This window comes from Saimiri boliviensis, chromosome X, assembly GCF_048565385.1.
Source record: "Saimiri boliviensis isolate mSaiBol1 chromosome X, mSaiBol1.pri, whole genome shotgun sequence".
Taxonomy (NCBI): Eukaryota; Metazoa; Chordata; class Mammalia; order Primates; family Cebidae; genus Saimiri; species Saimiri boliviensis.
This window is the reverse complement of record NC_133470.1, coordinates 29,204,356-29,230,899: the sequence shown is the minus strand read 5'-3', so window position 1 is coordinate 29,230,899 and position 26,544 is coordinate 29,204,356. Positions and strand designations below refer to the sequence as shown.

General features: G+C 35.4%; 1 protein-coding gene across 11 annotated transcripts in view; it reads left to right on the top strand.

Annotated features, from left to right (window-relative positions):
* DMD (dystrophin) overlaps positions 1–26,544 on the top strand; it is a 2,654,855-nt gene that overhangs the window by 1,428,923 nt on the left and 1,199,388 nt on the right. For all 11 annotated transcript variants that reach the window (XM_074391460.1, XM_074391464.1, XM_074391461.1 and 8 more), the window contains one exon: positions 19,603–19,775. In XM_074391460.1, coding sequence (XP_074247561.1) covers positions 19,603–19,775 — 173 coding nt within the window. The remainder of the gene's footprint in view (positions 1–19,602; positions 19,776–26,544) is intronic.

Genomic DNA, 26,544 nt, shown 5'->3' with positions numbered 1-26,544 from the left:
GGTACACATCATTTCAATTGTCTCATCAAACCAATTATAGTGCAGATGGTTTGTTTGGAGTGAATAAAATGTGCTTTACTTTGAGTAATCAAGAGGATAGTGAAAAATGTGGGCATATGAAGAAAGTTTACAGGTAGGAGATGTGATCCTAATATAGTTTTTAAATAGGATCAAGAATTAGAGATAACCCTTGTTCAACTTAAAAGCACAAGGGGAAGCTAGTAGTGAGGTTATAACCCTCATACCTCACTCTCTTTCAAAGATGGTGTGAAGAAAAGTTGTTCAAGTTCTCTTTAACTCATTCAGGTTTTTTGCATTGCTCTTGAGAAATAAAATAAATTGTTAGGACAAGTAAATCTAAGGAATGTGGATTCATTCATTTCAGAAATATTTATTAAGCTCTTAATATGTACCACACACTATTCTAAGTGCTTATAAAACAGCAAAAAAGACTAATGAATCTTTGCCCTCATAGAGCTTTTATTATAACATTGGAAGACAGAATAGAAGCAAGCAAACAAATAAAATGATAATAAGTGAATATTGTTTATTGCTCGGTGATATATATTATGGAAAAAAAAACCACAGAATCTGTTAAGGGGATATAGGACCACTAAAGGGGTAGATATAGGTGTAATGGAAAGTGGTGGGACTGCAAATTCAAATAGGGTAGAAATGACATTAGAGCAAAGACTGGAAGAAGGTAAGGGAGTCAGCCATCCAGTCTGAGTAGAGGAAATAGAATAAAGTCCCAAATGTGGGACTGAGTCTGTCTTAATCAAAGTGGCTGAAGCAAAACAAGCCAGCGGAAGGGTAGAAGAGATGAGGTTATGGGAGTTTGAGTGTCCAGATTGTGGAGGGCCTCTGGGGAAATTTTAAAGAAGATTCTAAATGAGATGAGAGCAATTGTAGGTTTTTGAGCACTTGAGTGATATGATCTCAATCATGTTTTAAAAGAATCACACTGGCTTTTGTGTTGAGAGGAGGACTGTAGGGGAACAATAACAGAAGCAATGAGAGTTGAAGAAGATAGATGCTGGTGGCTTGGACTCGGGTGGAAATGAGAGAATGTCAGAGTCTGGAAATATTTTCAAATTAGAGATAGATTTGTATCTGTACTCACACAGAAACTTAAGCATGTGTGTATATAAACTGATTCTCAGCAGATGTGGGATTTAGTTAGAATTTCAGTGTCCTAAACGTTAGCAGAAGATCCCTTGAGAGATGTACAATTTCTTCTCATATTTTTGTCTTCCATACTTCAGTCTTGCCTTGAAGTAGGGATGAAAGAACAGGCAACAGACATTTTTAATACACTGGTTAAGATCTTTCCCCTCTAGAATCTGTTCTATAGCACTTAATCACAAATTTAATAATATCAATTACTTAAATAAAGGCAAAATTATGCCATGAGCAAAGTGACTGCTTTTCTATTTTGGTATTTGGAGAATTAGATAATAGCAAGAGGTACCATATGTACAAATCCAAACAAAATATCTGAAAAAAAAAATAAAGAATGATCGTTTATTGTAATTCAGGGGCATACTAGATAAAGGGTTGAATTTTCACCAATTTAATAATACTGCAATCAAAAATATGACAATTACTCTAATCATGGAACATATAAAATTTCAAAGCAAAATTTGCTTGCAAATGTTTTGGAATTCTTAAATTTTCTAATAGAACAGTTTAATGCATGAAAAATATGATTTTTATTAATATATTGTGATTTGTAGAAACTCATCTTTTGGACTGTATGTAAACATTTGCAATAATGTGTTCACTTAGTGGTTTCTCTTAGAAAAATTGAGTTTTTCAACACATTCAGTTATAAATATAATTCGTTTCTGCAACAGCATATAGGACTTGGGATTTATTTGATTTCCCATATATACATTTGTGTATTACTTTTCAAATATTAATCTATTAACTGTAATGCTATATATATATATATATATATTCATGTATTTTCAAATATTTATCTATTAACTGCAATTTAAATCATGATTAAATTATTTCTATAGTTCATTATTTTTTATTTGTATTATATGAGAAATTTTGTATTATAGGGAAGACATTATAGATAATTTACTGCATTTTAGTCGTGCCCAATTCATATTTGTATGTGCTTTGGTACAGTTTTATTTTATATTTTATACCAATCTCTCTTTTGTGGGAAATTATTCATTCTTTTTTCCCTACCATTATTTTATCAAGCCTAGCAGTTGTCTTGTCTTCACTATTAAACTGCAACTAACATCCAACTCTGCTAAAATGTGCTTTAAGAATTCAGTCCTACTCCTTCCATTCTCCCAGCAAGCCTATTTTCATAATCCCTGTTGTGTAAATTCTAGAAAGCAGAAAATTCCACATTAAAATTCACAAATCATGAGGCTGGTAGAAATTTTGAAGTTGCAATTAAGTTGTGGGGAGGTTTTCCTTCTATTCACAAACGATTAAAACTGTGCTTTGACCAATTATAACGTCATTTTTTATCTGTGATGCGTAATTATTGATTCATTATTTATGCAAAGACAATGCATCATCCTGTGAAAAAGAATTTGACCCAATTACATAGTTGTGTTTAGAAAGTGTTTTCTCACAAGGGACAATACACCAGTAAGAAAAAATTAAAAAGTGAACTTACCACAGAGTCACTAGAAATAACTTTTTAAATTTTTTTAGAAGCTCAGTAAAACCTAGTTAATAAGTACTTTAATGCCTTTTGATTGAACACAGTTCCCAATTCGATATGTCATTAATGTAGTGTCTGATAGCTGGATGGGATGTAAAGAGTGTAAGAATTAGATTTATATAGGGTGTTGCCTTTATGTGTCAGATAAAGACAAATTCCAGAGAGTGAAAATGAACTGGCGTTTGAGTCTTTGGTTCTCTTATTTCTCTTTTTCATTTTTAAGATAGATCTACTCCCCAAAGGCTGCTGTCACAACAGCTACTAATGGGTTTTTCTAATGCTTTTTCTTAGAAATGAAAGTTATGTGCTCCTCTGTTAACCAAGTTACAAAGTATCTCAAGGCATTTCTGATACCTAAAACTGCTTAAAGCTATTATTTTCACCTGCCCAAAATAGGACAACAATAGTACCTAGGGTTTTATAAGTCTGTGAACATGTATACATGCATTTAAGTATACGTATAACTCATTTAACTGCAGTGCTACGTTTTTCAAGAAGGTGATACATAAACACAACCCCAAGGAAGAAAAAGTAGTATCTTGTTGGCCGTTTTTTTTTTTTTTTCTCTACCACTGTATCTACAAGTCCTAGAACATCATGTAGCACTTAATAGGTACTCAATGTACATCTGTTGAATTAATGAGTGATGGTCTGATACATGTAGGTATGGACTCTGTGACAGAAGGCAAGGCAATATTAATGAGTGCTAATACTAAAAGAGAAAACCAAATTTGCTTCCTTTAATATATCCTAACTCACTGAGTTAAATCTTCTAGACTTGTGAATTCTACATATCTATACATATATAGGCAATAAAAAATTATTCTAGATTTGCACATACTGAATCTAAAGTAATCATTCATGGAAATCTTGGACAGGGAACCCACATATAACTAAAATATTATTAACATTTTTCCTAATCATTGAGTTTCATTACATAGCTATGACATGCAGTAGGCTAGAGAGTGTAGCAAAGCACTGTATTGGAACCTAAAATCTTAGATGGAGAGATTGAACCTGATTGTTGATAGTTGTGCCCTTGGGTAGGTAACATAAAATTTTTAGGCCTGATTTTTAACATTGAAATTAGATCAATAATAATAATTGCCCCTGCCTACTCAACTGTACTATTGTAAAGATAGAGTGAAATAATGTAGGACTATATGAAAATTTCTGTCAAAATGAATAATTATATAAATTTCAAGATTTGTAAAATGCATATTGCTTCATCAAACATGCCAAATTATAAAAACATTACACATTTCCATGTAAAGTGTCCTAAAAATAAATTACCTTAAAGAATATGTTAAACTGACACAAGAACAGAAAATCAAACACCACATGTTCTCAGTTATAGGCGGGTGTTGAACAATGAGAACACATGGACACAGGGAGGGGAGTATCACACACTGGGGTCTGTGCGGGGGAACTAGGAGAAGGACAGTGGGGGGTAAGGATTTGGGGTGGGATAACATGGGGAGAAATGTCAGATATAGGTGATGGGGAGGAAGGCAGCAAACCACGTTGCCATGTATGTACCTATGCAACAATCTTGTATGTTCTTCACATGTACTCCAAAACCTAAAATCCAATAAAATACATATATATATATATATATATATATATATATATATATATTTAAAAAAGAATGTTAAACATTATAAAATCACATATTTATATGTTAAGAATTTAAATCAAATGTTAATAGCCACGTAAAACATACATAAAATTATTTCCAGATTTGGCAAATATTCTAAGGTTAGAAAAAAAAACTTTAAAAGAAGAGAATACATGCAAGTTTAAAAATGTTTCCTTTCGACCAAATCTTCTGTTAGAGGATCTTATAAACTTTTTTTTTTTTTTTTTTTTTTTGAGATAGAGTCTGGCCTTGTAGCTCAGGCTAGAGTGCAGTGCTGTGATCTGGGTTTACTGCCACCTCCACCTCCAGGGTTCAAGTGATTCTCCTGCCTCAGCCTCTCAAGTAGCTGGGATTACAGGCATCCTTCACCACGCGCAGCTGATTTTTGTATTTTTAGTAGAGATAGGGTTTCATCATGTTGGCTGGGCTGGTCTTGAGGTCTTAAACTGCTGACCTTGCAATTGACCCACTTTGGCCTCCCAAAGTGCTGGGACTACAGGCATGAGCCACCATGCCTGTCCTGAAATTTCGATCATATTATTTTATTGTACAGGTGCTCCTTGACTTACGATGGGGTTATATCCAGATAAACCCATTGTAAATTGAGAATTTTGTATGCAGAAATGCATTCAATATACTTAATCTACCAAATATCATGGTTTAGCCTAGCCTACTTTAAACCTGCTCTGAACTGTAGGTTAATCTATTTTAACAAAGTAATAGAACACAAAGCCTATTTTGTAATGAAGTGTTGAATATCTCATTCAACTTATTGAATACTATACTGAAGTATGATTTCTACTGAATGCATATCACTTTTGCACCATCCTAAAGTTGAAAAATTATTAAGTAGAACCATTATAATATGGGGACCATTTCCAAGGCTAGTCGTTACTCATTCAGGGGTAATTTTTTTATTCTTCTATTTATTTAAAGTATAAAACAAATAACACACTTTATTTCATATTTAGCTTGAGGTACAGTAATGCAACTCTAAATTATTCCAAGATTCTGTGTAGCATAACTTTTACCAAGAAGAGGATGCTGTTTCCTAGTTTGTTTTTTAATTGTTTTATTTTGGGTTTTTGTTTTTTAATAAAATGTGTTGATTTGTTTTTTCTATTTCTATTTCAGTAACTTAAAACCCCTTGCTCTAATTATGAGTTTAGAACCATGACAAAAACTACTGAAAAATATTGAAACTCTAAGCAAAGATTGATTTAATCAGTAGTTTTTTGTTTTTTTTTTTTTTTTTTCCTCTTCTTTTCTTCGGAGTCTTGACATTTGCTTTTGTCGATTATTTTTGTAGTCTTTGCCGTTTAAAAAAGCTGGTTTGTATTTATTTTTGCCTGCTTAAATTTGTAACCATGAGCATATTAAAATCGTGATACTATTCCATTGAACTTTATGAATTGTCATCATGCCTTTCAAAATGTTTCAGTATTGGCAGTATCATATAGTTTAATATAATACAATGACTTGTACCCAAGTCTGCTTATTTCTGAATATTAATATATATTATTAAACATTCTGAGGGAAAAAATAAGAACTTTGTGCTGTAAATCATGTGTGATTAATAGACACCAATTCCCAAATGTCATTTGCCAAACCATAGGCAAAATGTTAAAGGTGTTGTCATCAATAAAGAAATCTATGGAGCTTCCAAAAAGGTTAAAAAAAAATTGAGTAGAGTTTTAGCTTCCTGCTCCCATATCATGTTTTTTGTTTGTTTCTTTACTATGTTTTTTAGATTTACACATTTGGGTACAGAAAAATTGTATGAAAGAGTGATTTTGCTTTTCTATCCCCTGTGTAAAACACTGCGATGGGAAGCACATTTCCCCATCATTAATAGCATTCGTTATATATAAAATAGGCATAATATTGCCAAATATGTTTCCTATTTTACCAAAATAGTTTACTGTCATCAGTATTAATTTTTGCAGGTTTGATTATATTTTATCATGTATGGTAGCTACCTATAAACTTGCTTAATCATACATACTAGATTTTGATTTATTTGTCAAAAAATAAGATGCTCTTCATTGCATATTTAAATAGAATTAAAAAGTATAACATGAAAATAATTTTTAAAAGCATTATCCATTCATGGGTGATAATCAGTTTTTGAGGTTTTCTTGGATTGTTGCATTGCCTTGGAATCTTTCTCCATAAAACCTACCTGCCTCTCCTCTGCTGAGTCACACAACACTAAAAGCATATCCTGACTCTAAGAAATTTGGAATCATAGAGTGCCATATATTTTTAACTAAAAGAAAAGTACTTGCATACATACACATCTCCTTTGCCATGTGTGTGAACCAACTTTTCTATCTGGATTTTCTGTAAAATGATGTAGGCAATGTGTAAAACTTAAGACAAAGTGTACGTATCATAAAAGGACTGGTAAAATTGTTTTCAACTTACTTTGTGCTGCTGGACCAGAATCATTTTATATGAGAAACGCTTTGATCAGTAAAGTGCAAGTGTTTTTGTTTCTCTTTTTGTTCTTGTTGATGCTCTGTGGCATCTGGAAACATGGGCAGACATAATTCTGAATAAAGGACTTTTTTGTTAGATCTAATCTGCTGTGAGGTCTGAATAAAGGACTTTTTTGTTAGATCTAATCTGCTGTGAGGAAACCATGAGGAAACTCAGCCAGGAAATGCATATTAGAATAAACAAGGAGATACCTGAATAGCTTACGTTTGACCAGTCCTGAATACCTATCTACAATGGTTGAACAGAGTAACAAATCTTAGAGGGTCAATGATTCAATTCAAACTGAATTTTCGTAAGCAAGTTCACCTCAACTTTTTATTTCAAGTCAACAGATATTTATTAAGGCCCCGGTGCTATGCTTAACACTCTAAAAGACAAGAAAGAAATATTAAGAAATAATCCTTGTACTCCAATTTATAGCATTATTGAATATACATTTTATAGTTACATAAACAAGTTAGAAAGTAATAAAGACATTAAGGACATAATCCAAGCAAAAATATATAGTATAAGACATGAGTGTAACTGAAATCCTGAAAAGAAAACAGCAGTGCAAAAAGCAGAAACTGGGAAGAATTTTTTAGAGGAGGAATCCTTGGGTTGAGGAGTGAGTATAATTGGAATCTGGACTAATCTTGAATCTAATAGCTAACAGTTATTATTTATGTGCCAGAACACATTATAATCACTTTACATATAGTAACTTTTGTGGTCATCATAACAATCCTATGAGGAAGGCTTTATTATTATACCCATACTCAGAGAAACGGAAGTCATGACCAGTTAAGTGACTTGCTCAGGTGCGATAGTTTTAAAATATCATAGTTGAAGTCCCACTCTGGATGTTCAAGCTCCAGAGTTTCTGCTCTTAAGCACTTCCCTATATATATTTTCAAAGTTAAAGATACAATGTTAGCAAGGGTAAATAATTGTATCAGGAGGATGTATGTGAGGAATAACAAAGAGATTATCCTTCACTTTGTTATTCACTTTGATTGTCCTTCAAAGTGTCTTTGCTGGCAAAGCGCTAGGAAATCAAGTTGGATAAAAACTGAATCCAGTTTTTTCTTTTTTCTTTTTTTTTTCCTGGAGACTTGAATGCCTAGTAGATGGGCTTGAAACTGTCCAAAAAGCTATATGTGATCACAGATGGATTTTGGTCAGGGATATTCCTTAAAAAGGCAGGATAAATTGGATACAAGAGAAAAATTAAAGATGAAAAATAATTAAGGACATAATTGTGTTCAGCATAGTTGGACCAATTTAGAAACCAAACCCTTAATTCAGGCAACTGTGCCAGGACTCTCACTATTAAAGTTCACTCAGGAGATGTCCAACATCCTAGATCACCCATTTTTTCTATGTAAGTGCAAAATGTTGTGGACTGGATTTCCAGATACATATTTCTATCTGGCTTGTTAAATAAATACTCTGGTTGAGGAAAGGTTTTCTGGAAGGTGTATATAATCCCACCATGGCAACAGAACCAAGAATCTCTGCTGAGTGTCTACCAATCTATAGACTTAAATTCTTTCCCTGTACTTTCTTCTAGCTCCTTCTATTTCTGTTATCCCCCAAACACCTTGATATAGCCTTAAGCAGAATCAACTACCAAATGGCTAATTCCCTCCTCTTGCTGGATGCCTTCTCTTTTGGGCCCCAACAGCAGTGAATCTATGCTCCCATCTTGATATTTTACTTATCCCCTTTTCCACCTCCCCCAAATAAAATTCCTTTGTGTCAAAGTTTTATTTAAGTGATGGAAATGACTAAGATTGTCTACAGGGTTGAGTTAAGAAGAAAAGAGTCCTCGAAAGGGAATATAGGAAAATGCCAGTATTTTCTGAGCAAGTGTGGAAGAGGTTAAAAATTACCCCCAATGACTTATATCTCTAGTTAAGATTTCTCTCCTCAACCATGACATACATATTCATTGTATATATTCACTTAGATGTATGATAAACATCTTAAATTTAGCATGACAAAATCTTATGCCCTAACCTTATTCTCCTGCAATTTTCCATATTATAGTTAATGACAGCTCCATTATTCTACTTGTCTGTACCAAAATTCTTCATGTTATCCCTGAATCCTCTCCCTACCAACACACGTGTAATTGGCCACCAAATCCTAAGGACTCTGCCTTAACAGTGTATTCAGAATTCCACCCTGCCTCCACTCTGATCCGAACCACCATTATCTCCAGCATGGATGATTGCAATGGTCTCTTAACAAGTTTCCCCCTCCTTCCCTTGTCCCATGTAGACTCTATTCTCAACATACTAGCCACAGATACCTATTTAAATGAAAAGTCAGATTATATCTCCGGCTTCTGTTCAAAACCCTCAAGGCTCCCCATCTCCCTCAATGTAAACAGGGAAGTTCTTATTATCTTCATAAGGCCCTCCATGGTTTACCCACTTCATTCTCTCTGATACTTCCCTGGTAGTCACTGGCTAATACATTCCATCCTTAATCACTTCCTCCATGTTCCTTGACCACTCCTCCAGAAACATTCCAGTATCAGGGCCCTTGTACTTACTTTACTACCTACCTGGAATGTTATTCTCATGATTTTTCTTTAAATGCCTAAGTCCTGCATTTCCTTCAGATCTTCACTTAAAAACCACCTTCTTAGTAAGTTCTTCCCTAACCCTCTCCTACCTAAAATCCTTACCCACCCCAATTTATCCTTTATTTTCTCCTTCCCTGCTTTAATTTTGCTCCTCAGCACTTAACCACTATCTAATTGAACATATAGTTTCGTCATTTTCCTATTTGTTTACTTTCTTCTCCTATAGAAGGTGAGATTCCAGAGAGCAAAACTTTTTCTTTCTAGATCATGACTATATCCCCAAGATATAACGTATGACTGTCTTGTGGTAGGTTTTCAACAAATATTTCTTGAGTTAATGAATGAATACAGAGATATAGCTGTCAGACAAAGAGAAACCTAGAAAATAGCATTACTAGTTAAAACTAAAGAGGCTAGGGCTGTGTGACAAAAACTGTGCCTAACAGTACTGAATCCTGCCAAGAAGGGAAAATATGCAATGAGGAACCTATTACTAAATGAAAAAATAGGGATTTCCTTCAGGAAATAAATATGGTTAAAAATGTGAATTATAGACCAGGCGAGGTGGCTCACACCTGGAATCCCAGCACATTGGAAGGCCGAGGTGGGCGGATCACCTGAGGTCAGGAGTTCAACATGGTGAAACCCTTTCTCTACTAAAAATACAAAAATTAGCCAGGCATGGTGGTGGGAGCCTGTAAGCCCAACTACTTGGGAGGCTGAGACAGGAGAATAGCTTGAACCCTAGAGGCAGAGGTTGCAGTGAACCAAGATCACACCATTACACTCTAGCCTGGGCAACAGGAGCAAAACTCAATCCCCCCAAAAAAATAAAAATGCATATTATAGGTGCTTCCAGCTATCTGCTAACGTTAGTCCTTCAAAGAAACGAAAACTGAGAAATCATTAGAAAGCAATTTTATCATTTCTTCTAAAAAATAACTATGAATATATTTCAAACCAGAATATCACTGAAATACTGAAGTCGTTTTTAGGGGAAAATGCACTGAAACAACAATTGATTTCATATTATCTTACATTTTAACTTACGCTTTTATGTATTTGAAATTTGATCATTTCATTTGAAGACTTTTTTCTAATTGAAACTTTTTGACTAAGAGAACACTGGCAACTTCTCTTGTAAAATTTTATTACAGAGGACAAACTTTTTAACAGAAGAAAAATTAGCCAATTAGTGTTTGTATGTACATCCCACAGTAGACATATTATTGAAAATCTTAACTTGGAAAGAGTTGTATACTTTTGGAAGTGTATATAAGCTTATTTCTAGGTATGAAATATAGGAACAAAGACACTTATAAATTATAGACATTTTTGTTTAGTAATTGGATTTTGAAGATTAAGAAATGGTTGAATTGAATGACCACAGAGACAGGACAGCAGAAATTATGCTATTTTGATGGATTGATTGATTGATTGATTGAGATGGAGTTTTACTCTTGTTGCCCAGGCTGGAATGCAATGGTGCAATCTTGGCTCACTGCAACCTCTGCTTCCCAGGTTCCAGCGATTCCCCTGCCTCAGCCTCCTGAGTAGCTGGGATTACAGGTGCATACCACCATGCCTGGCTAATTTTTGTATTTTTAGTAGAGATGATGTTTCACATGTTGATCAGGCTGGTCTGGACTCCTGACCTCAAGTGAGCCACCTACCTTGACCTCCCAAAGTGCTAGGATTACAGGCATGAGCCACCATGCCCAGCCACTATTTTAAATAATAGAACTTATACTGACAATTTTCATAGTATTTGGGAAGCAAAGAGCTTTGCTATAGATAAAAAAGATATTTAAAACTTCAGTAAATTCTTTTAAGTTTACTTTCATCCAAAGTGATTAACAGTAAGTTCAATTTGTCAGATATTATTCTCCCCTACTCTAGATCTATTCAGGTTCGGCAATATCTACTTTGACATTTATACCCATAAGTTTACCATTTAGATGGTAAAGGCAAGCTCTATAATGAAAATCTCTGACAGCAAGGGAGTAGTTGTCACTTTACATTAAATGGAAGAAAAACTAAACGGTGGAAGTCTATCCCTTATGATAAAGAACAGAGCATAGTTAAGGGTTGCTTGAGACCTTTATCTTAAACTGATTAGTTGGCAAATAGGTCCCTTGTTTGTTTTCTAGATGAATTATCTGTATTCTCTGGCTTCGCCTTTTATCCTGTTAAAGAAACATACTCCACAACACTTGAATAAACAAAGCACTTTATGTTCAAATTATTTCTGTATGTGTCTCCTTTAAAAACTGATTATCTTCTGAAGGGAGACTCACATTGTAAAATCTGTATTTTCATATCTCAAATTGAGGCTGATATTATATCTGTGTTATCAATAAACACTTATGTAAACAATAAGCTTTTCAAATAGATAAATGAACTGAAGCCACATGGCTTACAGATTTCTGCCTTTTCTTACTTTAGGTATCTGGATTTCATCTGCCAGTTTTAAAACTTACTGTGCTATCTAATTTTTCCTCTATTCACAGTATATAATCAAGGTCTTATTTAACTTATTGAGGACTGTGAACCAGAGTTGCAAATATCCTATTTTAAAATATTAAGGACTCAGGTTATATAAATTCATACACAAATGCCTTTTAGAAATTAAAATTTCATTTTATGTATATTTATAATTTCCTTTTGCAGAAATAAAGGCTAAAAATAAACATCTTGCAGAATTTCAGTGGGGTAGTGAAGAGGTCAATTCATAGGGGCATGTCAAAATTAAGAAGGGAATTGACTAAAAAGTTGGTACTTTGTCATTTTGACATCATATTTTCAGATAAGATAAGGAACTATTCAGGGAGAGAAATAGAAATGCTATATTCTATAGTGATCCTAGGGATTTTTATATCACCATAGCAACTACAGGGACTATAGCTTCATTTTTAGAGGGTCAGAAACTATAAAGATCACTCACTTCTAGACAAACTAAAATAGTAAAACGCTATCACAGATCTCATCTCTGATTTTACAGAAAGTGCCACAAAATTTTCTCTGGTGCACATACCATTTTTCTGTGTGCAGTGCTTTGGGAACACGAATATGTACAGGGACTTTAAAAAGGTTTTATTTCCTGGACTCCAGCCAATTTTGACAGAATTCTCTGAGAATGCACCAAGGAGCTATTATCTAGATATCCAGGGAGTGTGACATCCCCTGCCCCAGTTTTTGCTTTTTGCTTTTCTCGTTTAAGATAGAAAGTTTTTCTGTGTTTGCACCACGCTGCTCAGCATTGCTAAAACTGTTCATAACCTGATGCTGAGCAATTCTACAGCATTCTAGAGAATTGATAGCTCCCCAGAGACTCAAGTTAAAATCAGGAAGCTTGGCAAACTCAGATCCTCAGAGAGTATACATACACACACAAACACACATACACACATACCATATCAAAGCCATAACTTGGATAACTTTTATGTGCTGATGGGGAGGGAATATCCTTTATCCCTTCCCTTGAATTTTTTCTCCATGGTGCTTACAGCTAAGCATTTAAAGGGTTTGGACCCTCTATGTACTAACAAATGTGACTGGTTGCCCAATGTGAATTTAAGTAATCAGCCTTTCATTCAGCTGGCTGCTTGGTATCAAGTGAAGAACTTGTCAGAGTTATGGATCTTTGCCATTGGACTGGCAGCTAAGTGAGAATGATGGAGTCAATGACTTAGAGAATTCAGAGTTGAATCAAATCAAGTACTTGTGAAATCAGGCTGCCCAGGTCAGGTGAATTAACAGAAGCAGCCAAGAAGATTTGTTGGTGCATGGTTCTAGCACCTGACCAAATCGAGCTAGTGGAAAAACCCTAAACATTCCACATGAGACTCTAGGCTTGGAGCCATCAGAAGATGGTAGTAAAATTCTACCAGATAAATAAAAGTAAAGAAATAATACTAGAAATATACTTGAGTTCAGTGACTTTTAGGGCATCAATAACAGTTATGAAACGCATTGTATCTCTCTTATTATAATTTTATTTTTATTTTAGATTTGGGAGTACATGTGCAGGTTTGTTACATGGATATATTGTTTGATGCTGAGATTTGTGATATGAATGATCCCATTACCCAGACAGAGAGCATAGTACCCAACAGTTTCTGTTTTAAGTTTTGTTTTTATCAGTAGTAAACTTTTCTTCAATAAACAAGTCTCTGATATCAAATACAGCAAACTGCAGTGTCGTACTAAGCTATTTTCTGTTTTGTAGTGAGAGGGGATGACAGCAAATGACAGTCTGATCTGCCTACATTTATGTTTTCCACTTCCAGCATGCTATTGTTGGTCTTGATAAGATGGCCAATGACCTAAATTGCCCAGGTTGACTTTTCCCTCCTGGTCCTAGCTGCGTTTGACTTGTTGGCAACTCCCTCCCTCCTTCAGGTTTTCCTCCTGGGTCTGTTGACTATTACTCTTCAGGCATACTCATCTCCTTTCTCTGCCTGTGCTTTTCACAGAGTTACATCTTTATGCCACCTTTCTTCTCACTCTTTCCACTCTGCAAACGTTTCCTGAGCAATGTAACCATCCTTAGTCTTATTCAACACCACACATCCCAATGACCATCAATTCTCTATGCAAAATTGCCAAAAGACAGTTTTAACCTGCATTCTTCCAGATAAGTAAATTCTCAGACTATTTCAGTGGGCTTGTTCTTTCTTTTGTATGGTAATACCTGACCTGTCAGATAAGTACTTTTTTCCACAGAGTTAAATCGAGGTGCTAAACAAAAGAAATAATGAAAGCTTTCCATCACAAGGTGTACGTGGCCTTGAAAAGAATTCCTTGAAATTGTATTTTAAATATACCCTCTTTCTCTGAAATTAACTTATATCACCCATAACCATTGTACCTTACCCTGTTGCTGAGCTGATATATAGTAAGAAATGAGAACACAGTTGCTTTTTTTTAGGTTCCCATTGTAAGCATTGACTTTCACCCTTTACGACTGATATTATCTATATTCTCAGCTGCCTCTACAGCTTAGTTCTTGTTCAAGGCAAGTCCTCATGCACCATAAACATGAAATCTTAGAAGAAGGCAGATAACCCTTTAAGTTCTATTCTTAACTTCTTTACTGTTTCCTTTTCTGACTGTAAAGTTTCCTTCAGAGCCTGTCATCTGGAAAACTGTAAGTTCAGCAGCAATCACTCCCTGTCTAACCCAGTCTCCAGTTTATAAATCCTTCGCAATTTTGCCAAAAAAATAGGAAAGAATATTCTCTTTGTTTATACATGATAAAATTTATATTTATTTATCTAGTCAGGAAACACAAGATCTCTGGATCAGACAACACATAATTAATTACACAAAAGCATCTTAGGGCAAGATGTTTATCTGTGAGTGCAGGGGTTGTAATACAGGAGAGAAATCCCAAAATCATGGATCTCAGAGTCTGCATAAAGCACCTGATGCATCGGAGAGGGGAGAGAGAGAGAGAGAGACAGAGAGACAGACATACCGAAAGATAGAGACTGCTCTGGGATATAAAACAAAGATCTAGGTCTATTATTTTTGGAATATATGTTGAAATATAATCAAAGGGCTCTTGGAGAGAAATTTTTTTGAATCTCTCCAGAGGAATGCACTAGTCCAAACTCCAAGGTATACTTGCCATTCATTCATCCTTTAAGCCATTTACCAGAGCTCTTTGCTCAGAAAGCCTGGTCCATGTATACAAATGTGAAAATATGTATGGCTAAGCAATCCTTTCTATCTTACTCCTCTTCTCAAAATCTGATTTCAGCTGCTTATGGAATATCTACAGTTTGATGCCTCGAAGGCTTTTCAGTATGACCACATTCAAAATCGAAGTAATCACTTATGCACACATAAACAAGCATGCACCCGTGAAACCTGGTCATCCATCTGAAATAGTTTTACTCAGTGATACCACAAATCATGTGGATGCCCAGGCCAGATACTTAAGAGTCATTCAAGTTCTTTGACTTCTTCACACAACACACAGTCACTGAATTCTGCTGAGCTGATTTCCTAAACTTCCTTCCCAATTCGACTCAAATGTGAATAGCAACTAGATACTTGATTCAATTATTGGACTTTTGTGAATACTATAGGTGTAGTAATGGTATTATGTGTACTTTCCCTGAAAAAGTTCTCATGAGAGAATATTTCAGCATGAGAAAAGTGCTGAAGTATTTATGGATAAAATAATATATCAATTTGTTTCAGAATAATCTTGTTGAAGAGGTGAGTGGATGGGATTATACATAAAATAAGGTTGTCCATGGAGTCATAACAGTTGGCACTGGATTATGGGATTATGGGAGCTTTTGTATTATTTTCCTACTTTCATGTATATTTGAAATCTTACATAATGATAAATTTTAAATTCCATAGTTCCCCATTAGCTACTAAAGTATAGGCAGAATGTTCTGTTGAGATTCAAAGCACATTATTGAACATCCTCAACTTTTGTTTCCCGGCCCATGTTTCCCTAAGCTTCTATGTTACCAAAAAGGCAGCCAAATATGACTGCTCTTGTTACATCTCTTTGCATTTCTGTTACCTACTAGCTACAATGTTCTTCTCACTTCTACTACTCAGCTATGTCTACTGCAAATTACACCTTCTTCATGAATTCTTTCCTGAGCCTGTGACCAAATATGATATCTGATACATTTTTTCTCTGAACTTCTAGAGAATGTTTGGTGCCACTTAAAATACTCATCTTTTTCCTCCTCCTCATCTAGCTGAGACTTCTATACTTTCATTTTTTTCTTCAATTCTTCATACCCTTTCTTACTACTAAAATAAAACCCACTTAGAACTTTTTAAAACCATACTGAACTGTGTTTCACCCACCTTTGTTTCTCCTGTATTGCTCCTTACACAATATACTTTGCCCAGTTGACCTGATAAACAATTTAGATGATCAAAATAACCAAATTCATACTAGCAAGAATAGCCAGAATTGAGTTTTTAGCAAATTTATTTAAGAATAAATATGTTTAGAATTTTCTTTTCTTTCTTCCTGTATAATAAATTTGTCCTTTCTGATTTTTTCCCTAAATAGAATGTAAATAAAATATGTACTGAATTTATGGAACCATCTATGTATTCATTTATTCAACAAAAAAGCATTTGCCATCTATCATGTACCAAGTGCAGGTTTTGAGCTTCGGAATCCCAACAGATAATATCCCTGTACTCATAGGTTTCAGTCTACTTGTATATACAGGCCATTTGCTATAAATATATTAATTTTAGTAATAAGGGTATAAAGAACAGCGAAGAATAATGCAAGGAATAGAGAGTGATTGCTGATGCTCATTAAAATAGAGCAGTAGAGAAGCCCCTTAACATGAGAAAGAAATAAGGGAACCATTTCCTAAATGTTGGTTAGGAAAACTATTTCTGGCAGAGAAAACCGCAAGGACAGAAATTTTGAAGCAAGAATATAGTTGCTATATGCAAGGAATGTAATAAAACTAGAAGTTGAAGTATTGTGGACCATGAAGAGACTGGGAAGAGATGAGGTTGGAATGGTAGGTAGTATACAAGCAAGCCATATAGAGATCTATAGACCATAGTCAACATTATGCTTTAAAAAAAATAAAAGTAAAAGCAAGTTTATTAAGAAAGTAAAGGACTAAAGAATGGCTACTCCATAGACAGGGCAGTGGTGTGGGCTGCTCGACTAAGGATACTTATAGTTATTTCTTGATTATATGCTGAACAAGGGGTGCATTGTTCATGAGTTTTCTGGGAAAAGGAGTAAGCAATTCCCAGAACTGAGAGTTCCTCCCATTTTAGACTATATCAGGTAACTTACTGATATTGCCTTGGCATTTGTACACTGTCATGGCACTGTTAAGAGTGCCTTTCAGTGGGCTAATGCATTATAATTAGTGTCTAATGAGCAGTGAGAAGGACTATCTTGTTTTTCGTGGGGTTTGACCTGCTTATTTACAGCAACCTGCTTTATCAGCAAGGTCTTTGTGACCTGTATCTTGTGCTGACCTCCAGTCTCATCCTGTGACTTTGAATGCCTAACCTCCTGAGAATGCAGCCCAGTAGGTCTCAGCCTTATTTTTTCCAGCCCCTATTTAAGACAGGGTTGCTCTGGTTTCAGTGCCTCTGACATATTTCCCCCCTTTCTTTTACAACAGAACCCTTAATCCTAAGAGTAGGAGAGGGATGAAAATCTACCTTCTGTAACTTCGTCAGGCTCAATATAGCTGATGATATTTCTGCCTATTAGGGTCTCTTGTAGAGAAGAGCTCAGTCAGCAAGCATCAGTTTGGTGAAGGCTATTCATAACTGATAAAAGGTAATATCTGGAAGATTAGTAAGTGTTCAATTTAAGAAAATATTGTGTAAGCTTATTCTGCATTCCTATACAAACAGTACAACAGCAAATATATTCCATAACAGTAAAGCAAAATAAGCAAGATTATCCCAAGTAAACTAAATTAGAAAATTTTCATGAACTGGGCAACTGTTGGAACCAAGATGATATGAAGTTGCTAGCGGATTTCAATACGTGTCCAGAATTAGAGTAATGATCCAGATTTCTACACTACCCATCCTTCTTGTTTCTTCTGAGCAAAGTCAGAGATCACTTGCAGGTTCACGGGAACAATCAGGGTCAGTGTATATTGCAGGAAGAAACTCAAAAACAACAGATCAGACTAATATCTGGTGTACCATAGTTCTTAAAACATGATTTTTTCTCTTTCCAGTCTCCCATTTCTATTAAAGACAAATCATAATAGGACCAATTTGCTTTATTATACTTGGTCTGATTATTTGTATAAAGTGCAACAAGAGTAATTATTTTTCATGTAGGCTTTTAAAATTGGCTGTGATTGAACTCTGTGTTGAAGAGCCACTGGAAGATTTTAAGCAGAGGAGTAGTATGATCCCAATTACGTTTTAAAATAATCTCTTTGGCTCCTGTGTGGAGAATTATCCAGGAGAAGGGAAAGAATGGAAGCACAAGGAAATAGGTTTGTTATAATCCAGATGAAAGACAATGATAGCTTATATCAGAGCTGTAGGAAGAAAGGTAGTGAGAAGTAGTCATATTCTGAATATCTTCTGACAGTCAAGTCAAAAAATTGTCCAATAATTTGAATACTGGAGACTGAAAAAAATTAAGGATGGCTCCAAAGTTTTCAATCTGAATAATTGTTTTGTTTGTTTTGTTTTGTTTTGTTTTGTTTTGTTTTGTTTTGTTTTGTTTTGTTTTGTTTTTTTGAGACGGAGTTTCGCTCTTGTTACCCAGGCTGGAGTGCAATGGCGCGATCTCGGCTCACCGCAACCTCCGCCTCCTGGGTTCAGGCAATTCTCCTGCCTCAGCCTCCTGAGTAGCTGGGATTACAGGCACACGCCACCATGCCCAGCTAATTTTTTGTATTTTTAGTAGAGACGGGGTTTCACCGTGTTGATCAGGATGGTCTCGATCTCTCGACCTCGTGATCCGCCCGCCTCGGCCTCCCAAAGTGCTGGGATTACAGGCTTGAGCCACAGCGCCCGGCTCAATCTGAATAATTGTTAATTGAATTACTATAACTCAGTTGAAATTAGTAATTGCCATTTATTGAAATGAGGAAATCTATGGGAGGAGAAGGATTAGGAAATGCAGTTCAGAATTTTGTTTGGGTCATATTAAGTTTGAAAGTCTCATGAGACCTCGAGGTGTTGAGAAATTACTACCATTTGTTAGACTGGAGTTCAGAGGAGAGGTCCAGGCTTGAGATGTACATTTGTGTGTCATTGTCTTATACAGGATGTTTAAAATTATAAAAACAAATGGGAGGAATTATGGAAAGAGAAGAAAAGAAGTGCAAACACTGAGCTAGAGCACTCTAATATTAAGATCAGGATGAGAAGAAGGATCCAGCAAAGGAGACTGAGAAGTAGTGGACATAAAGGTATAAGAAAAATCAGAAGAGGTCAAGATACAGAAGCCAAATGAAGTCAGTTTTAAGATGTAGGGAGTTATCCACTCTATCAGGATGAGGTCTCTGATTTACCAATTGAATTTGAGCATGTCAAAGTCACTAGACTTCATGGTTATTAACTTTAAAAAGTCAGTAGTTAAGAATTGCAATACCATTTGTTACCTTTGGGATTTATATGTATATATTTCCTTTTGTATAGACATATAATTCATTTTTTACTTGTTTTAAAATTTTCATATTACAGAATATAAAAGATACTGTACAACAACTCTCAGGTCGGATTGACGTAATTCACAGCAAGAAGACAGCAGCATTGCAAAGTGCCAAGCCGGTGGAAAGGGTGAAGCTACAGGAAGCTCTCTCCCAGCTTGATTTCCAGTGGGAAAAAGTTAACAAAATGTACAAAGACCGACAAGGGTAGGTAGCACATATATTTTGATTGATACGTACAGAAATGATTTGTTTTCAGGGTCTCGACAGTTTATTTCAGTAACGTCCAGGGAGAAAGAGAGAAGTATCACTGTCATTGAAAAATGATAAGTAAAATGAGAGCAAATAATGATGAACAGTTCAGACAAATGAGTTGAATTCTAGAAATTCTTCAGTATTAAATTTAGCATTATATTGAAGCATTGTATCTTCTAAAAATTCAGGTAATGGTAAATCAGATTGGGTCATCAAATTGAAGTGCTATAAACAATTGTTTGATATAACATCTTTAGTCAAATCTGTGCCCAAATATTTATAGGAGTTTGATATTTACATTAATGTGTTTAAAATATTATCTATAAATAAAAAAATGATTTTCATTTATTATTTCTATATTGGAGTGTGACACTTTACACTTTGCATGCCCCTACCTCGCAGTTTTATTGCCATAGAGAATTTGTTAAGTTGATTTTAAGTTATGTTTCTTCTTATCTTAATTGAAATATTTAGCTGTTGACTTAATTGGGGGGTGGCAGAAATTCATGTACATTATTTAGCCTCACATCACAAGAAGTGGAATACTTTTTCTTTGACATTTTTAGATTGAAAGTAATAAAATTCTCTAACAGCCTAAAGTGATTCATTTCAGAGTTATTTATTCTCAAGGTGAGTTTCTTAATTATTCTCAGAGGAAGTAAAATCATTCATCTAATAATTACAGGGAACCTCCATGATATCTATTACATCTTTCCATTTCTAACCACCTTGACTCCTATTTTAGTTATTGGTTTACTACATCAGGTACCTAAAGAAAGACTTCTAGCATTATTCTCAATTGTCTCAAATTATTATCTCCACTTTGTTTTCAATGATCTTTCATTGGCCATCATTTTTCTAAAGTTGAAGAGCTTCCTTACTATAATCTCATTCCCTTGAGAATGAAATCCTGACTCCTTAATTATGCTTAATTATCTGGTCAGCCTCACTGTTTATTTCTTCATGCCTGCCCTACAGGCCCTCCAAATTATGTTCTAGCAATATTAAATCAGTTTGGCAGATGCCCAAGTGTTTTGTTCTTCCTCTGACCTACTTGTTCTTCAGGTCTCACTTCAGATGTTGTCTTTTTCTAGAAATCCTAAAACTATTAGTTGCTCGTAACATATGGAAATATGGATATTATTTTATCATTTAATGTAATATACTGTCAATAAATCATTTATGTATTTGGAAATATTTCCAGACTTGGTGGCTACCCTGTAGAATATATGATCTGAGGTGCCAACTCCTAGAACTTACCACATAGTAATCAATTTGTTTACTTTTCTTCCTCCTGCACAAGCTCCTTATAGAAAATGGCTGTGTTATATTTGTGTTATATGTTTAGGACTGATACAGTGCTGAGCACAAAGTTGGTGTTCAGTGTCTCTGGACTGAAGCCTCATCTCAGAAACCTGAGACTATTTCCCCTTTGGACAGTCAAACAGATTTATCTCAACTTCCAGGCCAGGTGCAGTGGCTCATATCTGTAATCCCAGCACTTTGGGAGGCTGAGTCGAACAGATCACTTGAGGTCGGGAGTCTGAGACCAGCCTGGCCAACATGGTGAAACTGCCATCTCCATTAAAAACACAAAAATTAACTGTGTGTGATAGCATGCGCTTATAGTCCCAGCTACTTGGGAGTCTGAGGCAGGAGAATCCTTTGAACACAGGAGGCAGAGGCTGCAGTGAGCCTTGAGCCGAAATCTGCCACTGCACTCTGACCAAGGTGACAGAGCAAGGCTCCATCTCAAAAGAGAGAGAGAGAGAGAGACAGACAGACAGACAGAGAGACAGAGAGAGAGAGAGAGAGAGAGAGAGAGAGAGAGAGAGAGACAGAGAGAGACAGAGAGAGAGAGAGAGTGATTGATTGATTGATTGATTGATCTCAACTTTCTTTAAAATAGCTGGTCCCAGAGAATCCAAAGCTAGGCTTGATAAAGGAATAGAAACTCAGCCACTCTGTGTATATGCTGCAAATGCAAACTTAACCTTATAGTATGATGGCTCATGCTTGTAATCCCACTGCTTTGGGAGGCTGAGGTAGGAAGATGATCACTTGAGCCCCAGAATTAAAGGCTACCATGAGCCATGGTTATGTCATTGTACTCCAGCCTAGGTGACAGGCTGTCTCTAAAATAAATAAATAAAAAATATTTGGATAAACTTATATTGTCACCATGGTGTACTTTCTACCACTATTTCACATTGTGTTATTATGAGGCTCTGCAGGATACTCCTATGATGTCTGTTTCATTACTATATTTTGGGATATTCATTCCACTTTTGGGAAGTTCTTCTCCCTCTGGTTTATCTTCTTATAGTCACTGTTTTCTCCCAGCATTGTAGGCCACTCTACAATGTAGACCATCCCCTAAGGATCTTTGAAATTTCTTGGGTAGCCAGTGATTACTGTGCTTGTATAGACACCTACCAGTTTTGCACTACAGTAGAAATAACACTTTCTGCCTTTTGAAGTTTCTCCTCAACTTTACTTATAAGTGTTATTTGGCAAATGATCCAGATATTCCCTTCTCACAGGGTCATATGGACATTTCTCTTTCAGTTTACCTTGACCCTAGACTTAAACAGAAACATTAATGTCATTCCACAGAGAGGGTAGCTGAAATCTCACCCCAACTCAGGACTTTTCTGGTTTTGACAAAGGATAGAGTTTCTCTAACTCTAGTAGATCCAACCTTTTCTTATCTAGTGGCTGAAATTCCACATCCATTCACATTCTGTAGGATTTGGTCAGGAGCTGTTAAATTTCCTTTGACTTTTAGTATAATCTCAGATAAAAACTGTCTTAATTAATTGCTGATGAGTGCAGGCTTTAGAGTTCCAACCTGTATTGGAATCCTGGTTTTGCTGCTGACTATCTATATGTCCTTAAGCAAGTTTCTTAAGTCTTCTGTTCCATATGTTTCTTATGTTTAAAATAGAATAAGAATAGTGTCTTTGTCACAGGGTTATGAGGATTATCTGACAGAATACATATAGGGAGCTTAGTGTACTGCTTAAACATGATGATGGCTCAGTTAAGGTTGGCAATTTTGATGAAGAAAATGGTGGTCTTATGGCTCTGATAGTCATGACATGTGTTAATACATTCTTACATGCTTTCAAATTTCTCTGAGAACCACAGAGAGAACAATTAGACTCAGTCCCCACTTTGAAGAGCTTCACAGCCTTGGAGAGAAAATGGACAACCAGCCAGTAAAATAAGGGTTGATAGATTGGAGCTGTACAAGAGGGCAAGAACAAGATCACTGGGGAATGGAATGAAAACATCTTACTAAGAATTAGCAATAAATCAAGGTTCTGAGTTACAACTAACAGAAAGTGACTCTGGTAGAATTATATAAATTACTAGAAGGATATCACTCACACCTCATGGAATCAATACAAAAACCTGAGAGCTAGGTTTAAAAATGGGAAGAAACTATAAAGGAAGAGCAGGCTGGGCATACAGTAACATATCCATTATCAAGCTATGAGGTAAATCTGAATTATTTTTGCTCTCATGCTAAGGTCCACTGCTTCACCAGGAGCACCATGGCACTGGACATTGCTTGCTATTGTCACTGCCAAAAAATAAAACGTATCTAAATTATCTCTTCTTTTTGTGTGTTACTCAAACTGCAATTAGGGTCTCTGGCAGAAGTATCTGATAAGTCAGAGGCTGGATTTTTTTCTGTGAAGGGGCAGTTAGTAGATATTTTTGTCCCTGCAGACCATGTAGTCTCTGTCACAACTACACAACACTGCTATTATAGGGTGAAAGAAACAATATATAATATATCCATTGGTGGGCATGTTGTGTGTAAAAATAAAACTTTATTTACCAAGGTAGATGGCAGGCTGGATTTTGCTGATAGGCCATAAATTGATGACTGCTGCTATAAGACAGGTTTAGGCCACAGAACTAGTTCCCATTGCCAGGGATCAGGGAAAATAAATAGCTGAATTTGTTCTTCATTGTAGTGGCAGTCACCGCTTTGTGTCCTACTAAGTCCCATACAATGGTAGATTCTTGAATCCTTGGATAGATCTAGAAGCTATTCATTTATCAATACACAGATGTTCAGTACAGCCTTCATGTGGTGTTCTCAACAAAAAAGTAAGCCAACTTGGGTTTAAGTCAAAATAAATTTGAGCTAGTAAGAAGAGCTATATTGGTCTTTTCTTATATGGTATATGTATGGTAGTATTAGCTATGACTGCAGTAATGTTGTGAGACAAATCACCCTAGAACTCACTGAATGAAAACAACAGGCATTTCTGGCTGTTTAGGTTACTTGTAGTTTGACTGACTCAGCTGGGCTTGGCTGGGAAGCTCTGCTTCAAGATGTAGGTTAGCTAAGCTAGGCTCCAGGATGCATGTTGGATTAAGGTCTGCTATATATATCTTTGTACTGAACCTAAGATGAAGGGTCAGTAACATATTTTCATGACAAGTCACCAAAGAATGAACCTGACCTCCCAAGAACACTCATGACCTATGTTTCTGTGAAGTTCACTGACATTTGATTGGCCAAAGCAAATTACATTGCCAAATCTGACATCAATAGAATGGGAAAGTAGACTCTTCCTACAGTGGAAGGTAGAGATATGTTAATATCAATGATAGACTGGACAGGGAAAATGTGGCAAATATACACTATGGAATATTATGCAGCCATCAAAAACGATGAGTTCATGTCCTTTGAAGGGACATGGATGAACCTGGAAACCATCATTCTCAGCAAACTGACACAAGAGCAGAAAATCAAACACCGTATGTTCTCACTCATAGGCGGGTGTTGAACAATGAGAACACATGGACACAGGGAGGGGAGCACTACACACTGGGTTCTGTTGGGGGGAAATAGGGGAGGGACGGTGGTGGGTGGGGAGTTGGGGAAAGATAGCACGAGGAGAAATGCCAGATATAGGTGAAGGGGAGGAAAGCAGAAAATCACACTGCCATGTGTGTACCTATGCAACAATCTTGCATGTTCTTCACATGTACTCCAAAACCTAAAATGCAATAAAAAAATAAAATATTTCCTGAACAATAATTCAAATTATTAGAGATAGTTAATAATTTATAACACAATTTCTTGCAGCTAGAAAATGTCTTAGTGGTTATGCCCTGCTTCATTATTTTATAAGGGAGAAAACTATTTCAAAGATGTTACATGACTCGCTAAGTATGTACTAAATAGTATATCTGCACATTTCTCTCTCACCAAAATATTTAGCTCTAATAGGTTTGCATAGTTTATTAAAAATAAGTTACACATACGAGAAAATGTATTCTCATTCCTATGGTACAAGTTCTGAGACCATCATTAAACATTAAATTCATGAATGTTATAACTGCAAAACTCACCTCTGTTAAATGTCATAAAGCAAAACAGACATTACTCTTCAGGTGAGAACAAGAAGTTATTAAAAGCCAGACTAATTTGTGACTGCCCATTGATCATCTAATATACCTGCTTCCATAGATTGTCTTTTAGCAAATAGAATTTCAACATGTATCTCAACAAGTTACAAATTATCGAAGTTTTAAAAGCCTTATTTTCATAGACATTCTGATTATTCACAGAGTCAACACAGTCAACAGTAAATCCACAAACACTATGAACTTGTGGATAGATATATCTATATGTCAAGATTACTAGTTAACTTTTTGGGAAATTAATATTACTGCTAAATTCAGTTTTCATTGATTTTCTGATGGGTAACTAGCTGCTTATAAAATACACCTTTAGAAAACATGTAAAAACAATTTGCATAAGATCTATGTACGATTAGAAAAACAAAACTCTTTTCTTCTTTCAACAAACACTTAAGAAAGGCCTACTAAATGCCAGATGTTATACTCTGGTATCCTTAATTTCTTTCTGATATTGTCTTTATTACCCTTTAAGCCATTAATGAATGTTTCCCACTTTTAGGAAATGAATTCCCAAAGACTAAGAGGGTAAAACAGTTCAAGTGATATCAAAATGAAAGCAGTTTCTAGACTACAAATTGCTGTACAGCCATAAGATGGCATTATTGTATTACAACAAGGTTCCTGTCAAACATCAAGAAAGTAATGTGTTAAAATCAATATTTCCTTCTTAGAATTCTACTTAGTCAGATATGTTGGGTTGACTCACCCACCCATATAAGTAGTTAAATTCAAGATGGTTCTGAGCTTTAGATATGATGTAAAATAGACATGTGACTAAGAGTATTGATTTATATGTTATTACATTTTATAGCCAAAAAGAAACCTCAGAAAAATTAGAGAAAGCAGTATAAGGGCATTTAATAAATCAAATGTTCTTATTAATAATATTTTATAAAAATAGATGAAATGTCAAAAAATATGAGCACTGTTGTATAAAATATGTCAGAAATAAGAGAATATTTATTGTATGAATCTATGATATGAAACTAAAAAAATAGACACTTTGGAGGTTAGAGGTCAGATAGGAGTTACCTTTGTGAGTTGTGGTTAACAAGGGCTTCCAGAAGCAGGTTTCTAGGGACTGGGTAATGTTCTGTTTCTTGATCTGGATGCTAGTTGCATTGATATGTTTCTTTTAGGAAAGTTTATGGAACTATACACTTGTGATATGTATGCATTTCTATGTGAATGCTGGACTGGAATAAAGTTTATACATTTAAATATAAATATATACTTTAAGGACAGGAGGGACATAAATCATACTTGTTTT